The sequence below is a fragment of the Rhinolophus hipposideros genome (assembly GCF_964194185.1).
Source record: "Rhinolophus hipposideros genome assembly, chromosome: 12".
Classification (NCBI taxonomy): domain Eukaryota; kingdom Metazoa; phylum Chordata; class Mammalia; order Chiroptera; family Rhinolophidae; genus Rhinolophus; species Rhinolophus hipposideros.
Window position 1 is genome coordinate 33,825,839 of NC_138058.1, and position 17,510 is coordinate 33,843,348.

At 37.5% G+C, this 17,510-nt stretch overlaps 1 protein-coding gene across 4 annotated transcripts in view; it reads left to right on the top strand.

The window, feature by feature from the left end:
* The first annotated feature begins 4,921 nt into the window (after positions 1-4,921).
* Positions 4,922-17,510, top strand: part of XPO1 (exportin 1) — a 42,997-nt gene continuing 30,408 nt past the window's right edge. Inside the window, exons 1-5 of one of the 4 annotated variants that reach the window (XM_081069151.1) lie at positions 4,922-5,713; positions 9,017-9,148; positions 13,462-13,563; positions 14,650-14,713; positions 16,985-17,057. Coding sequence is in view for 3 of the 4 variants with exons in the window: in XM_081069149.1 (XP_080925275.1) it covers positions 9,023-9,148; positions 13,462-13,563; positions 16,985-17,057 (301 nt within the window). In the remaining variant the exon portion in view is untranslated. Of the gene's footprint in view, positions 5,714-6,126; positions 6,246-7,335; positions 7,466-9,016; positions 9,149-13,461; positions 13,564-14,649; positions 14,714-16,984; positions 17,058-17,510 lie in introns of those variants that run through there. The other 3 variants (XM_081069149.1, XM_081069150.1, XM_081069148.1) reach the window with 3 other exon arrangements.

Genomic DNA, 17,510 nt, shown 5'->3' on the forward strand with positions numbered 1-17,510 from the left:
GTGGTAAGACCTGAATCTCTTCTTGTGATCAGACAACTAGAGTACCAGGCAGGCAGAAAGATGAAGGGCAAAGAGACCTACTGAGTGGTGAGAATGGAAAGAAGTAAAATGGGCCTAGTTTGGAGTGGCATGTGGTAGCTTTTTTTCTTTTGTTCAGTTATAGAGTCACAGAATTGCACATCTCATAACCTCTTTTCATCAACATTAATTTCCAGGACTTCATTTGAATACAAAATCCAAAACATATTAATTCATGAATCGAACAAAGACTCGTATTTATTAAGCACAACTAAGAACTTGTCATAAAGCCCCTGCCTGTAAGGAATTTATTGGTGATGGTAAATTAAGATCCTAATTCTGCCCCATTCCCCCTAACCTGTTCTTCCTGCAGCACATCTCAGAAAATGGTAACCTTACCCTTCCAATCATTGAGACTGAAATCCATGGAGTCATCCTTGCGTCCTCTTTCTCATACTTCCCAATTAATCCTGTAGTTTGACTCTACTTTCAAAAATAGATTCAAAATAGATTCAGAATTTGAATACTTCCATGACTACCACTGTGTCCAAGCCACTACATTCCCTGAATTAATACAGAGTATTCTAATAGGTCTCCCTGTTTCTACCCTTGCTCCCAGGCTATGCTCATCACAGCATCTGGAGTGATCCCGCTACAATTTGAAGTCAGGTCAAGTCATCATGTCTCTGTTCAAACACTTGAATGGCCTCAATCTCACAGAGAAAACAAGCTAAAGCATTTACCTACAGTGAGGCCCTCCATCAACTGCCCACTCCCCACCTGGCCCCTTTATTGCTATGACTTCCTCTACCTCTTGCTCAGGCACCTCTGATCACAACTCTGGCCTCCTTAAAGATCCTTAACACACAGTAGTGTGCTGGTAAAGATCTAACAACATGCTCTCAGGTGAAAAAGCCCCGAATTTTACCTTACTTCCATGATATAAGTACTCCCACCATGGCTGATTTCATGTCACAAATCGTGGAGTTGAGAAGAGATATTCAGTAGTACATCATTATATATTATTTCTATCATGCCAACACCACTGATGTAATAAATAATATCTAGAGGATAATTAATAAAGTATAATACCATGATCAGGAAGCGATGAATTTTGAATATTTATTACCTTTGTTTTTAATATGATTTATATAATTTAATTTTTTATAATGCCTGTTTAACGACTAGCTCGCAAAATTCCTGAAAATTTAACAGTTGGCTCTCAGGAGTCAGTCAAGCTGGTTCCAGCACACCACAGTCAATAACACAACCAAACATGCTCCTGCCTCAGCGCCTTTATGTTTCCATCTGCCTGGAAAGCTCTTCTTCTGAATGCTTGCAAGGAATTCCTCCCTCATCTCCTTTACGTCTTTTCTAGTGTTACCTTCTAGGTGACTTCCCCAGACACTCTTTCTAAAATTGCACCACCCCCAACTCCCTGTTCTAATACTGTGATTCATTTTTAACCTTAGTACTTATCACCATACAAAACACCATTTCTCTGATTTATTTGTTATTTACTTCTGTTAAACTCAAATCTTAATGACAGCAGCGATTTTTGTAGGATTTGTTCCCTCTCGAATCCTCAGCACTTAGAACTGTGACCAGCAAATAGTTTATTGTCAATATAATATTTGTTGAATGAATAGATTAGTGTCACTTCTTCATTTCTTTTATTTTGTTTCCTTTCCTGATTCTCATTGCCTAACAGATAATGGTATGTTTATGTGTGAAAGAAAAGGCATGTCTTTGCAACCTGCAGATACCAACTTTACTTTCCCTAACTTATTTTTTTTATTTCTTATATATGCAGACCCCAAGCCCAGATCATTATTTTTATTTTTGGTTTAGGAATACTTTAGTAAAAACATTCTGTGGCTTCTCCTGTCCTGCTTGTGAATGATCTTAGTTAAATACTTCATTTCTCACTTCTCCATGAGTAAGAGACCCATTGTGGTATGTCACTTCGTAGAATTGTATAAATTTCTCAGATAGTTAAACTATTACTCCTAGATTTAGAAGCCCTGTCAGATGCTTTTTTTTTTTTTACTGTGTCCTCAAAAAGGCAGCAACTCACTTTCAGACAATTGCTCATTCTGCTCCTGAGTGATTTGAGGTTTCCCAGACTCCATATAGATTATTCACTGAGGTCTTGGACACATAGGAATTAGGCTCACAGATAGAATATTTTAATTTTCCATAAACATTCTCAACACTATAGATTGGGGTTGATAGGAATAAATGTAAACCTGAACTATGCGTTCTTATGCCAATTTTTTCTTGCAGAGTATCCTTCTCTCCCATCTTCATGCTTCAGCATCATACACAATTTTACTGTTGTCTAAGTTACTTTGGTAATGTTTTTGAAATCTAAGCATGTGATGTGATGTAGTGTTTTGCAGAGTATTTTTAAAAGGAAATAGAAAAAAGATTTTGTATAAAATATTCGCAAAGAAATTAGTCTCCCAGTGCTTCTTTTCAGGCTTTACAAAGTCACAAATGTGCCCTAGAGATTCATTAGAAAAATAAGCCCATGGGATTATGACTTTGTTCTCGATACATGAATATACCCAGTGAATCAGACTCATGGTATGTTCAGTCCAAGTGTCTGATTTTTATGACCGGTAGGAAGAAGTGCATTTTGGAAAGTCACTGTTGCTATACCTCTGAGCGCAAAGTGGTATCAATTTTCTCAAAAGGATTGAAATAACAATTTTGTTATTAAAAATAATAGATTTATTGCATATCCTTACTTAAAAAAAATTTTTTTACTACATTATATGGGCATTTAATCTTATCATTTGTATATTCCTTGAAGAGCTCACAGTCAGGGAAGATTGTCTTCCAGAACCAAAAGTTCAAACTAAAATGCAAAGATTCCTTATTTAACTCTGGCGTGACCTTAATATCTATAGCTTTGATAAGGAATAAACAGGTACTGTTCACATGTTGTGGTGGGTTTGTAAATTGACACAATCTTGCCAGTACCTATCATAATAACAAATATACTTGGCCTTTGACACATCCTAATGTGTTAACATCCTAATTCCAGTTTTAGGATGTTAACTTAGAGATACATTTACAAATGTATCCAAACATAAATGTACTGGGGTATTTACTGCAGCAGCATTTGTAAGAGGAAAAATTGGAAATGCCTAATTGTCCTATTAGGGAATTGTTGAATTATTTCTGGTACTGAGAAGATGGGGAAAGCTATGAGGCTGTTAACAAAGATGAGGTGGATTTATACATTCTGACATGCTAAGTAAAAACTCAAGTCACTGAACAATATGTATAGTATGATATCATATATGTTGAACAACACAAAGCAAATGTATTTGTGAATAGATAGAAAATATCTCAAACCATCACACCCTTAATGATGATTATCTCTGGACAGGAAAAAGAAATGGGGGGGCATAGGAAAAGGACTTTTCCTTTTTTAGTGTGGATGATTCTTTCTCTATTGAATTGTTAAGTGATCATGCATTACTTTTTAAGTTAAAAATAATTTTAAAAATGATTTAAATACATAGAAATACATGACAATTGGTAGAAAGGAATTTATGAGTTTCTGTTTCTCTTATTTCTGTTATTGTTTTGCGAGACAATGTGAACTAGTAGAAAGAACACAAACATGGGTTCTAATTATGGACTGAACTACTGTGGGGTGGTGTGTACCTGTGTGAAAAAAATTGATTTAATAAACCGTTTATCAACCTCTTGGTGGCACAATGGGCCCAGAAAATTTTGGTGAGCTGCTTGCGTTTTCTTAAGCAAAGAACAACCAGTAAAGCTGAGGGCACTTGGGGACAATCGAGAGGCAACCATGTGAAAGGCCACGTGCGCGTGACTATCATAGAAAATACTATTTGGTGACGATGAAGCATGAGAAGGGCAGCTATGCTGCAAAGAAAAACCGATGGTACGGGCAGATCAAGGGCACCTAGTGGGAGGCAACTGGCATGCAAGCTTACCCAGCAAACATATGCAATGTTAAACCACTACAGGCATTAGTTTTTAGGAAGGGTAGGTTGTTGAAGCAGCCAAATTCCAGCCTGGGGAGACACCGAATGAAATTTTAAGGAGACTTGCCCAACAACTAAGTATCTTTTGCAGGTCTCTGAGATCATAAAGAGCCAAGCACTAACGTCTCTACTACACCGCATCTCAACCTCTTTTACGGTTGTTCTCGCCCTCAACTCCCAGGCCCCAAACTCAGGACTTTAAAATAGATTAGAGGTCTGGGGCCTACATTCGGCCTGGGATGTGTTCGTTTTCTTTCCACCCCTCTCCCCGATTAGAAAAACTGGGTGTGCCCTCCCTTTTCGTAGCGCAGCCCCCATGCGAGGGGGCGGGTCCTCATCCCGGCGGGCTCAGGCCCCGCAAGTTGGCGGGAGCCGACAGGGGCGGGACAGGACGGGTCCGGGAAAGCCGAGCGAAGATGCTGCGCGCCGCGCTCAAACTCGCGCCACCACCAGCTCACGAGCTGCGCCCCACCCTCTCCGTCACCAAAGGCGCCCAGCCAATGAGCGGGCCGGAAAGGCTGGGCCAGCGGGTGTGAGAGAGGAAGCAGCGGGAGGGGGACAGGAAGTCGAGGGCGGGTTGCATTTGATTGGCGGCTCACTCGAACCAATCTTCCGCGCGTCTTCTTTTCGCTCCCTTCTCTGCTGGGCTCAGCTCTTCGTCCCACCTCCTCCTCCTCCACCCCTCTCCTTGCTCCTCTTCGACCCGCCCCACTTCCCCTCCCCCACTCTGCGGGCAAATCGCTGCTGGAAAGAGGCGGGGGCCGAAGCGGCGGGCTCGTGTGGAGACTTGAGGTGGGATTGACGGGCGATCTGGCCACTAAGAGGTAGGCTGATGGCGCGGCTGTGGCTGGAACCGGCCAATGGGCGGTCGGGCTGGGGGCGGAGGCCCAGGTTCCAAACGCTCCGCGGCGCCATGGGCTGAAAACTCAACCGAGATGGAATCTCCCAGTCTGAACCGGTTTCAACCGGTTCCGAGTTTGAGGCACTAGGAGGAGGGGGAGAAGCGGCTGCAGCGGCCGCGGCAGGAGCAGCGGGAGCTACAGCATCAGCAAGAGCAACAGTAGCTACAGCCCCGGCGGCGGTGCCTGTTCCAGTCTTTGCTGCTGCAGTCCGTGCAACCACCCAGAGGGGGAGGGGGAAACCACCAGTCGCTGAGGAGCAAGAGAAGGGGGGAAAGTTTAGGCGAGCCGGGGTGGGGGGGGGGCCCAGCGCCGGAGCCGCGTGAGAGAGGGAGCCGTATTTTGGTAGGGGGAGTCGGACTGCAACTGGCAGCAGAGCGTCCCCCGGCCGTGTGGACTCTACACCCCCTACTCCTGCCGCTTCTGCTGCCGCCTGTGGCTGGAGGGTCTCCCTGGGGCTGAATCTTTGGGACTTGACCCCGTTCCCCTCCCCCTTTCCTTACTCCCTAGCCAGGCGGGAGCATTTATTCTTCAGATTAATTCCCCTTCTTTTTTTTGGGGGGGGCGGGTGGGTGTGTTTCGGGGGAGGTGTCCCTGAAATAGTAAATATTGAGCTTTTTTTTGCCCTTATCCTTTTTTTTTTTAATTTCCTTTTTTAAGGTGGGAAAACTGAAACCCACCTTGATTTCCTCCCCTCTCCCCTCTCCCCGCCTTCCCTCGCCCTAATCCCCCGACAAGGAAGGAAGAAGCAGTTGGTTCAATCTCTGGGTAAGTCCACTGTGTCTTCGGGGCCGAGGGTCGGGCGGCGGCGCGGCGGGGCGGGAGGAGGCCGGCGTGGGGAGCGGCGGCGGCCGCGGGAGGCGAGCCCAGGAGGCGGCGGCGGGCCCACGGCGGAGCCTGCGATTGAATGGAGCCGCTTCTGCCACTGGGGGATGGAGGCGGGGAGGCGGCCGCGGGAGGGGAGCGCTTGCTGGGTCATTCGTGTGTGAGGGTGGCGATGGAGGAAGGCGAAGAGCGTGATAGTGAAGCAGGGCCCCCACGCGGGGGTGGAAGGGCTTCCCCAGCCCAAGGGGATAGGGAGAAGTTGGGGTGATTTCAGGAACATCTCTGTAAATTATTAGGAGTGGAAGTTTCCAGAAATATTTAGTGCAGCAGCATTGAAACGTCCGCCTGCATCACGTGGCCGCTCGGTGGAGAGCTTGGGATCGAGGGAGGGAGGGGCTGCCGAGTCCCTGCTCCTCCTGCAAGGAAACTCAGAAATCTTTCTGGTTTTTTGCAGGGTAGGATTAAAATAGGAAAGGTTAGTTGATTTTTCAGGGATCTGCAAGTGGGCTCCGTGTCCCAGTTTGTTTTCGGGGGCTTGAGTGTGTTGTGATCGAATCCTTTACTGCTGGTATTGTAGAGTGGACGATGTCCTGATTCTCCTTCATTCCGATGTCTCTGAGTTTGGCGTGGGTGGGAGGAAGTGGTGTAGTAGAGGAAGCATTAAAGATTTGTCCAGCCCCGACCTCCTCTGATCACGCAGAGGCCATGCTGCATGGAGAATGGGGCGGTGAACTTGGTGCGCCTGGTGTTTGCCTCCTCCGAGTATGGGCGGGGTGAGTGCGTGCTCGGGTTTGCTATAGTTAGAAGTGCTGCAAATCGCTTCGGGTGGGAGCGAGGGGAGGGCGGGCCTTCGTGAGGTGTGTTTCTACTGAATGAAGCAAGCGATTGCCCACACACCTAAGTAGCAGTCTCTGTCCTTGTAGCGACTTGTTTTTTTGACTTACTATGTAGTTATCATTAAGCAACGGTTATGATTTTATTGTTTTTGGATGTGAGCTGGCAGTGTGTAGCTGTCTGCCTATTCTGTTTGAAGTGGCAGTGAAGGTATTTTGGTAGTCACTTGTAGAGTCACCACGTTGCTGGATAACGTATACTATCCAGTGAGTGGATTTTAGGATTAAGTGTCGCAAAGAATAAAAAGCGTTTGTGGTTTTCCCTCTCCCGCTGTGCTGTTTGCTATCTGCCTGATTGTGTATCTTAAGCGTGTGGGATACTGAAGTTAGTGGAAAAAATAGTTGGGAAGCTGATTTGGGGGACTAAGTGTGCTTGGCATTAAACAGAAAGCCGCCATTTCTGTACTACGTACAGTTCAAGAATAGGTAGGTCATTTCGAAGATAGCCGCTAGTTGTAAGGATGGCAAACTCTTACATATTTAACACAAGCTTCTATTCTACATCTGATTTTTTTTTGCAAGAATTTAGCTGGAAGAACTCCGAGGACAGTGTACTCGAAAATGAAACTTTTAGAGCACGTTACTTTTTTGTTTTGGCTACTAAATTATGATAGGTAGGGTTAAATGGGAGAAAAGTTTGTCCAGTTTTTAACCAAAAAAAACCCCAACCACTTGATATGTAGATTTTGGTGCTTTGTGGGCATTGCTGTTCAACCTCAACTTTTAAGACTGTTCTGCTCTTTTAAAATTGGCACTTGAAGGGAGGACACATTTATTTGGAATATATTTCCTTTTTTATATGGTTAGTATTTAGATCAAAGATTTTTGTTGTGTATGCTAATATTGTGTATTAAAACACATTTCATAACTGCTATAAAAGTTTTGGAAATCATCAGTTTTACTGTCAATGGATCAAAAGACTTAGGAACAAAAAATCCTTCAACTCTTAATTTCTTGTGTTTTTACATTGTCTAACTTATGCCTAACTTAAGTGACTCGTTTTTTCAACTATTAATTTGTTGTAACTGACATCGTTAAATGAAACGTGGGTTAAAATTGAAATTGCTGCCATTAACATTTTTAAACTGCTATAAAATAGCTAAGAAATAACCCCTTCCTATCAAGCTAGTTTGTCCAAACATAATGGAATCAAATCAGACACCGACTTCCTGATCTTGGAAGGTTGTTAAGAGGGGAAGACCATCTGACCTTGTTGGGTCTAAATACAGTAAACCAAGGGTTCTTAAAGTGAGGTTTCACCCATGGCTTTCAGTGTTCTGAGTCTTTTGTAGTTGTATACAAAATTGTGAGTCGTTAAAGACATCTTGACCAGAAAAAGGTTTAAAGAGTACTGATTTAGCCAGACTTCAGTGACACTGGATTTGAAGAAAAAAACAAAAAGAAATTTTTTACAATGCTAGGCAGCAAAAAAGAGAACATGTGCCAGCATCTTGGAGTGGAATCCTCTTAAAAGGCTAACATTGCATAGAACTAGTAGGTTTTAGCCAGTACATTATTTGAAGTGAAAAGACTCATTTTTCTGTTGTGATAGAATTTTTTATTTGGAAAAATAGTTGGCAAACTTTTACTGTTTTTACCTTGCTAATGAATATCTGGAAATTAAAAAATAAAAATCTTGTTTGAGGTATTAGCATATATCTTCCGTGTATTCAGGGAATTTGTATGCTTGTAATTTTAATCCCCAAATTGAGGTTTGAAAGAACCAAATTTACCTTGTAGATAGTTTAATTAAATCGAGTATAGAAACTTAAGTTCTGTAGAGGTTAACGGTACCAAATTTAAGATTTGTGATTCCTGCTAATCATTGATATATACATTAGCAATACTTGTGTGCTGTGTTTAATTTTTAGCATCTTCCTGCGTTTTTAGCATATATTAAAAATTAAGGTAACACGAAAGGAGGGGAAGTGACCTTTTTTTTTACTGAACTAGAAGACCCTACTTATGAAGGGGAAAAAATCACGTCCACTTGAACTTTATCTGTGCTTAAAAATTTGAGATCAAGACTGAACTGTGTCAATTTTTAGGGCCATAAATTTCTAATAGATTCGTTTGAAAACAGGTTAGGGGTAACTTTATATAAATGTTAATAGAACAGTATGATTTTTATGGAGCCTAGAAAAGTTGAGTGGACCCTAATAACTACTGTAATGTGGTTGTAGAGTAGCTCAGTAACTTCAGCTTTTATTTACTTTTACTATCCCAGTGTTTAGGTAAAGTCTCTAAAATAATCTTTAAAATATTTGTGTGAATATGGTGGAAGTAAAGTAATGTTTTTGACTGATAATATCATAACTTCATAGACACCTTAAATTTTTTTCTTTATTTTCAGTAATCTATGCCAGCAATTATGACAATGTTAGCAGACCATGCAGCTCGTCAGCTGCTCGATTTCAGCCAAAAACTGGATATCAACCTTTTAGACAATGTGGTGAATTGCTTATACCATGGAGAAGGAGCCCAGGTAAAGTAGCTGATCAAAACTATAACATTGCAGTGTAACAGTTGTTGGGTTTTGAATACAATTTTAAATTATCATCTTTTAAAAAAGTATTCCATAGTTTGTGTTAAATTGGAATTATATATTAACTGTAATGAGAAATGATCTGGAGAAAGAAATTTCATTATATTTTGACATAGTTAGAGTGGGATATTTCAGAATATTATTCGTATACTTGTTTTCTTAAGAAATGTTTACCCCATTTAATAAAAGAGCCCATTGTATTGTTTTGTAGATATTAAAGGTTGTGTGTACCATATATATAGTTAATAAGTTTGTAGTTAATATAATTCTATGTCTTTGAAACATTTAAGTTACGTAAATTACAAAAGTACATCACAGATATAAACTTGTTTTAGAAATCTAACAATACCAAAGGTCTTTACATTTGAATTTTCGCACTTTGTAAAAGTGGTGCTGTTAATGTAGGGAATTATCTTACACATGATCCATGTTTCATAATTGTAAGGTTTTGAGTTTTTTAACACCCAATTGAAAGATAGATGAGACAGGAATGTTTGTAAATTTAAAAAATGTATATGTTACAAGAAGAAACTGGGCGATCTTGAATCTTCACCGTGTGAACTAATAACAAATAATTTTAAGTGAGTAAAAGTTTCACTTCTGTTGGATAAAGAAGCTTTTTTAATGAAGAGAATTTTAAATGAAAAGGGGCCATGAAAGTTGTATGAGTGGAGAAAATCACTCTGTGGTGATGTTTATAAGCTTGTTAGTCCAGTTTTATAGTCCTAAGGGCAGTTGATCAATATTTTCTCCAAAGGCATTCCTGAAAAAGTTACTCCATCTGTATTTATTACACATATCATGTAGTTTCCTTGTATTATGCATGCAGCATTGAAGTTTGAAGCTTCATTTTCACTCTAACATGGATGTATGGAAAGCAGCAGCTTTGGAAGAAAGTATGAAAGGTTGAAATGCATGAAGTATAAAGTTGGGCTTAACTTTGAATATATTAGAAGCACAAATCTGTAGCCAATTAGGAAGATGGGCATTTAATTTTTTCACATCATATAGTTATTGCTGTTTAATCATGGTTCACAACATCAACGAGTATTATGAATAAATGAAGAGACCAGTGTTCTAGGCTTGTAATTGAGAAGTAGCTGTAATTTTTACAATGAAAAATATGTTGTAGTAATACTGCTTTAAGTAATGTTTCATAGTATTAAGATTTAATGATTTGTTTTAAATTTGACTTTTTGTAAAAGTAGATTTGGAAAAGTATAAAGGCAAAATTTACATTCCCAAAAAAGTAAGGATTTTATTTCTAGATCTCTCATGTGACAAATTAATTGCTTAAAGATAATCAGTAAACTGATACTTGTTACAGTATAGATAAGGAAACAGGCTTAGGGCTTAAAGTCAGGTAAGAACCCCTTTTCTAAAAGTCATGGCTTTATACTTCTAGTTTGGTCTATTTTTTATAACCACCTCTTTGGGGGTCTTATTTTGAATAAGAAGTAGAAAGTTGCAGTGGAAAACACGTTTTTAGTGTTAGATGGCTTAATTTTATTCCAGTAAGTTTTTTAGTCATTGTTCTAGAGTCTCATCTAAAAAGTGTTACTCATCTTGCAAGAGATTGGAGGATTTTGTAAAGCACCTGTTATGGTACCTGATACTTAGAAGGATTCTGTTTAATGAGTACTTTTGGAAGTATAATGAAGAAGAGTTGTTTAGCATTTGTGGTGAAACTTTTCAAACATGGTTTTTTTCCCTAATCTTATAAAATATGTGCAAAAAATGGCAATGAGAAATTATGCTAATTAAACTTTTAAACTCAGAACTTTTAAAAAAGGACTACATAATTTTAGAGGGGATGAAATTATTACAATGGTGGCTTTAAAAATCTATAGGCAGAGCTTTTACCTAGGTGGTAAAAGTAAGATGTTTAGCACTAAAACTTTAGGACTATCTTCTGTTAAGAAACATTTTTTCTATTTTTAGCCAGCCAAGTAGGCAGCCAGGGAAAAAAGATATGGAAGAGTTGGGTGTTTTCTCCAGTATTGTGTTAAGTGTCTTTAACTCTTTTAATCTATTGCTTAGCAACTAGAATACTTCCACCATTCAGTTAGTAACACAGGGAGATGCCAGATTTTTCTCCCTCTTTCATTTCCTTTTGTGTCTTTTAAACCTCTCCTGGAGTTTTAAGTTAAAAGAATATTATGTAAGGATAGTGGGATTAGGGCGAAATCAAGTCACTAGCATGCAAATGCTAGAAGTATCTTTTAGAGAGTAAAATTACAACTATAAGGACGACTAAAAAGAAAGAACATGATTTATGCAGAGATTGAAACAAATGGTGATAGTGTGGGAAGTACTCATTTATGTGTAGAATCCTCATCACTTCAAAAGATCTGAGTAATATGTTGCCTAATAATTTTATTAGGCGTGGATTTTTGATACACCCTATCTTGATATTTGTTACTATTTTATGGGCAAGTCTGTGTCTAGTTAGAAATGAATATCTAGTTAGATGTTCTCAAGGAGAGAATCAAAACATTGCTAAAATGTGGTTTGATCCTAAATAACTTGCAACACTATTTTGCCTTTTGTCAGTTATTATGTAACATGATTATTGCCCCTTAAGCTATCAGTCCCTTAATGAAATGAAATCAAACACACACACACATTCACACTCACTCACAAATTGTATTTTATGAGCTTATACTCTAGCTCTAACCCCAGACCCTCAGGGGAAACCAAGGCAGCTGATTTTTCTGTCAAGTTCCTTGGTGGTTCTGGTGGTGTTGTCAGGGTACAGAACCACTACCTAACTTGGTGTGTATTTCTCAAATGTTGTCTTTAAAACAATAAGCAGTATATATTGATGGTTGATTAATGGGGAAAATGAATGTGATGTTATAACTACTACCCGAGGGAAAGAATTCTCAACAAAGCCAAATTAGGAATATGATTTTTTTTTGTAAGTTGGAATAAAAGCCCAATTAAAGATTATGAGGTATCTGTCAGATATGGTTGAAATAAGAATGCTTCTCTTCCCCCCTTTTGATGTTTATAACCGTAGGATTAAATCCTTGATCAAGTAAATTGTCTAGTAGAAGGGTAATTTAAAACCAAACTTTTTGCTTACAACACGTGATCGAAAAAGGTAAAAGATAATTAGGGAGGATCGTTGAGCAACAAAATAGCTTTTGAAGGTGAAAAAAGATCAAGCTGTTGCTTGAAAAATATATCAAGAGAATTAACAGCCTTTGTTAAAATATGTTTGTGTCATATGAAAAACTAATGGTTAAAAAAAACTAGATAATTGTCAACATGGCTAGATCTTTAAAACTCCATTTTCAATCATACTTGAGTAAAGGTGAGGGCAAAAACTGTCAACGGAAAAGAGCAAATGGCAGAAGGGTTTCTATAGTATACTGTTTATATAAAATTCAGCGACTAGACAACTGTATTGTTTATGAAATTCATACACATGCTCTGAAAATATGGACAGGAAAAGAACAAATTCATGAAAGTGATTATCTCTAAAGAAGGAAGAAAGGAAAGAAATGACACTGGAGAAAGGGATAAAAGGTGACTTAAGTTTTAAATCTTTTATATTTAAAAGAAAAACAGACACCATTACAACACAATGTTAATGTGTTAATTCTAGGTGATAGCTACATAAGTAATATTATTTCTGGGTTTGCATTTTTAGAAGCAAAAAAGGAAAATTGTGAAAATAACCTAAGATATAATTTATGAAATTAGGACATTCAGAGAACAGAAAATTAAGAGACCATTTTAAAAAGGTCGAAGGCCTTAATGTTCTCTCTCTATATATAGGTATTTGAGTCTTACTTAGACCTAGTTTATATTTGTATTCCCATAAAATACATTTTTATAGATAAATTTTGCTGGAGATATCTTGGTGACTCTTGAAAAGCAGAGTATACCATTACATAATTTATCTCTAAATAGATGGGTTTTTCTGTGTTGGTTTTGGTTGATTGTAAGTGCTGAGAACTCTTTTATGTCAGTAGATTATTGTTTTGTTAGCATTGATTGAATTTGGGTTCAGTTTTGAGAATACCAAAAAATGCTTTTGTTTCAAAGGAATACATATTTCAGGTTTTAATTGAAGTTTAAGAGTGATAGCAACAACATTTTTATTTCTGTAAAGACTAATTATTTCTTGAGTATTTCTAAAAGTTAGAAATCACCGTACTTTTAGGATTTGTGTCTTGCTCAATACCATTTTAATGATTAAAAAGAACAAGTGAGCTTAAAATTCTTCTTGTATAATATTTTAGCAAAGAATGGCTCAAGAAGTACTGACACATTTAAAGGAGCATCCTGATGCGTGGACAAGAGTCGACACAATTTTGGAATTTTCACAGAATATGAACACGAAAGTAAGCAAGTGGTGGTTTTAAAATCCATTATTTCTTCCTTTCTTCCAGACATAAACTTTGAGGAAGGTATCTCATTTTTAGTATTAGCATTTGTTATCTCAAATCATTTAATATTGTTAACTTATTTCAAAATTTAGCCTTAAACATAGAATTAATTCTTGCAAATAGTCCTAAGAATTATGAATGAAGTTTTGTAATCGGGACTAGTATGCAAGGCTTTTTTTTGTTTTTGTTTTTGTTTTTTTGTTTTTAGAATATGTATACAGATCTAAGTAGCATAAATTCTGAATGTTATTCAGAGATGAAACAACATCAGAGGAATTATTTTGGGCAAGTAATCAATATAATACAGGCTAGGCACCTCCAACACCAAGTTATATGGGCAGCGTAAAACCCTATTCTGGTACCGATGCTTTTAATGGGACGGCACTCAGTTTTTATTTGCAATTGAAAATGTTATAATTTGGGTCCTTTTTTCTTAAGTTTGAACAGAAGGGTTGATCAAAATGTGTTTTGACTGTTTTAGGCTTGATGATTCACACTTCTCTTTAAACTGCCTTAAAGTAATAAAATATCATGCATGGCATTCTGTTTAATACATACAAGGTTTCCACTTGGTGTATATTGTGTTAAAACAGAAAGTAGCCATGTTCACGTGTTTCTGAAATCAGACTGTGTTAATTAACAGTTTTAAAATATTAATTAGTTTTGACATCTTGTAAATTTTAGGGCAAAAATACAGAACTTCCTCAAAGTGCTAACCTTAAGTAACATAACAGTGTTTGCCTGTTTGCTTGCCTGGTAAATTTTGCTTTTTATACTGACAGACATTACTAATGTTTAAGTTGATTTATCAACAGTATTTTTAAAAACTCAAATTTGTCTTGTGAAAAATGAGATGATTAGAGGAACAGAAAGAAAGCAACAGGTAAAGAATTCTTCCATTTACATAAATTACAAATGATTTGGTGCTAAATTTATGCACTATGACATTTGGCTTTTATGCAATCATTTTTTTTTCTTTAAAGATGTTAACACTACCTGATATTAATCATAATGTTCCATTATGTTGATTGCTTGTAATAGGAAGAAAAGGGGTGTCTTCCTGTGCAACTGACACAGCTAGGCTTTGACGGCAGGCCTCCACAAGGTCTACCCTTTTGATTCCCTTTAACTGAATTCTGTTCATCAATTGTTTTTGTTTCATGGGCGGTGGGAGGGGAAAGGGGAATTCAATGCATAAAATAAGTATTTCTAAGGGCTCAGTAGAAATTTCTACCATAGGGATCATTTCATGCATTTATTTTTTCATTTAGTCTTTGCTGTTACCTGTCCCTCATCTTCATAACTCAGCAGTGGATTTCTTAATTTCTGAGATGTAAAGCAGAAATGTAATTCTTTAGAATGATGTTTGGATTATTTATAAGTAGTCATTTATGATTGGCCTTCAGATTTGGCTTTTGCTTCAGAGTTTTGAATCAAAATACTCTTTTTAAAAGAAACGTGATTTCTCTTCATTTGTAGAGTCTTAATGTCTAGGAGAGGTTGGGTTTTAGGATATTATGATGGTGATCTGTGTATTACTTTAATGTAACATGCAAAAAGCCTTTATTGGGCTTACTGCTTCAGCCTCCTTTGCAGAAAGAGGCAAATATGAATTGTATCTTCTGCAAACTTGCGCTATCTTTTTACAGTTGGAGAAGGGACTAGAGGTTAGTAAGGAGGTAATTTAGGTAACAGTGTTAAACATGAAGTAAATAAATAAATGTAACAACAAAGGAAGGAGGGTATTTAATTAGTAAGTGTAAGCTGAAAAAATTGGCTAAATATGGTAATCCTATCAGTAAGACTATTCTTACTGGTATATTGTGGATTTTGATTAGTTGAGAATTAGCAAGAGGGTATATTCCAAAGTACATTGTTTTGACTTCCTTAAAACTCTTGACAGTCTGATTTCACGCCTATAAAATTAAAGTTTTTAGGGTGGTATCTTTTTAAAAGTTAATTTAGAATTTCAGTCAATCAGAAACTTCCTTTTTTGCTTTTATTTACATTTTTCTGAGATCTAGATGTAGAGAGGTGTATATGAATAGGATAGAAAGCTTCACTATTTACTGCTGGTTATGAAACCCTTTAATGGCATCAAATTTGTATTTTCAGAATTTTGCTTTGGCTTTGTTTTTATTTTGGAAGTCTTTTAAAAGAATGTCCTGCAAATATAGGATTTGAGTTGAAATGGCGAAATTTTCCTGACAAGTATGAAATGTTAAAGTGAAAGAAAACAGCAAAAACATTTATTGTTTGAGCACAATGTAGTTTGGGACAGTCTATATTGTGCTTTGGATAAAATGAGCATTCATATGATCCCTTTGGTTGAAATACTAATGCTCCTATTTTATTGTGTGATGACTAACCATTTTAAAGATGAACTCTTATTCTCAGCCAAAACTTGCAATCTGAGGTTGTATGTCTATATGTGAATGAGTTTACCTTTCGGGTATTGTAGCTTATTCTTCCCTAATTCAACCCAGTTGAAACATACCACAAATTTTGTCCCTTTTTTTCCTCCTGTCTATCCACACTAATTGGTCATGGTAGTAATTTTCAGTTTCAATTCCAGTAGCATTATAAATTATTTTCAACACTGTTGACTATTTAGAGTGAGTAATCAGCAGGAGGGACAAAATGCCGTGAAAGTGGTATCTGTATTTATTAACTTTCTTAACATTTTTAGTTACAACTTTTATATTCAGGAAGGAATACCTGAAAGGTAGATAACAGATTGCAACATGCATTTGTGTATTATTTTGACTGTGCACAAAAGTTTATCTTTAAATTAGTAGAAATAGCAACTATAAGGGTGGGGTTAAAATTTAAAATTAAACCCATTGGGTGTCTTGCTGCTCCTTAAGTAACACACCAGTGATGTTTGTAAACACTTTCTATAGAAAGTATCTGTGACAATACTTTAATGCTTGGCCAAGAGCTTACAACTCCTAGAGGATGGTAGGAAGCTTAAGAGCATCCAAGCTGCTAAATTCTTAGGAGCCTGGTCGTCTTAAAGTACGTGAGCCTATGAGCAGTCATTTATGCTGTGAATTCATATCTGGCTGCTACTTTTCCTTCTTCAGATAAGCCCATTTGGCTGCTAAAGGGCTTTTTATTTGGTTCTTCCTCCTGGTGTGAGCATGTATAAACAGCAGGACATTAAATAGAGTAATAAACAATAAAATGAGGAAAATGCATGAAAACTCAGTATATGGGTGAATAGATCCTTGTTTAATATACGTAATTAAACTTGGTAGCGTAATGTTTTTGAAACTTTAGATGTAAATGTGTGAATGTCTGTCCATTTGTGAATCCTGAAAGTTGTCAGTCTTAATAACAATATATTCACATGCTTCTATTCTCCAATTTTCAGTATTATGGACTACAAATTTTGGAAAACGTGATAAAAACAAGGTGGAAGATTCTTCCAAGGAACCAGTGTGAAGGTAGGAACATGTTTTAAAGAATTGTAAATTCAGAATTTTTTATTTCTGGCATTTTGATTATAGTTGAGTATTTATTTGCATGGTGGATGTATTGAATCTAGTAGTTTATTTTGCTCTGATGGAGATTACTGATTTCATCATATGGCAAGGGAGATTGTCTATAAGGTTATCTTTTGGGGGAAAGAGGAGACCAGATGGATCAAATTTTTTATAATAAATACCGTGGTGAAAAACGTGTATCAATTCATAGTTATTCTGGACAATCTCTGAAGTAAATTGAAATTTGACCGTGTGCTCTTGCACATTGTTTTAAGTTCACCAGACAGTAACTGACAAGTAATGAATATTGTAACACATGGAATAATGACACAAATTTAAAAGAGGAAAGGAAAAAACAAGTTTTAAAAATCACAGGACTTTATCTTTTGACATTATGGGTGTGCCTTATAAGAG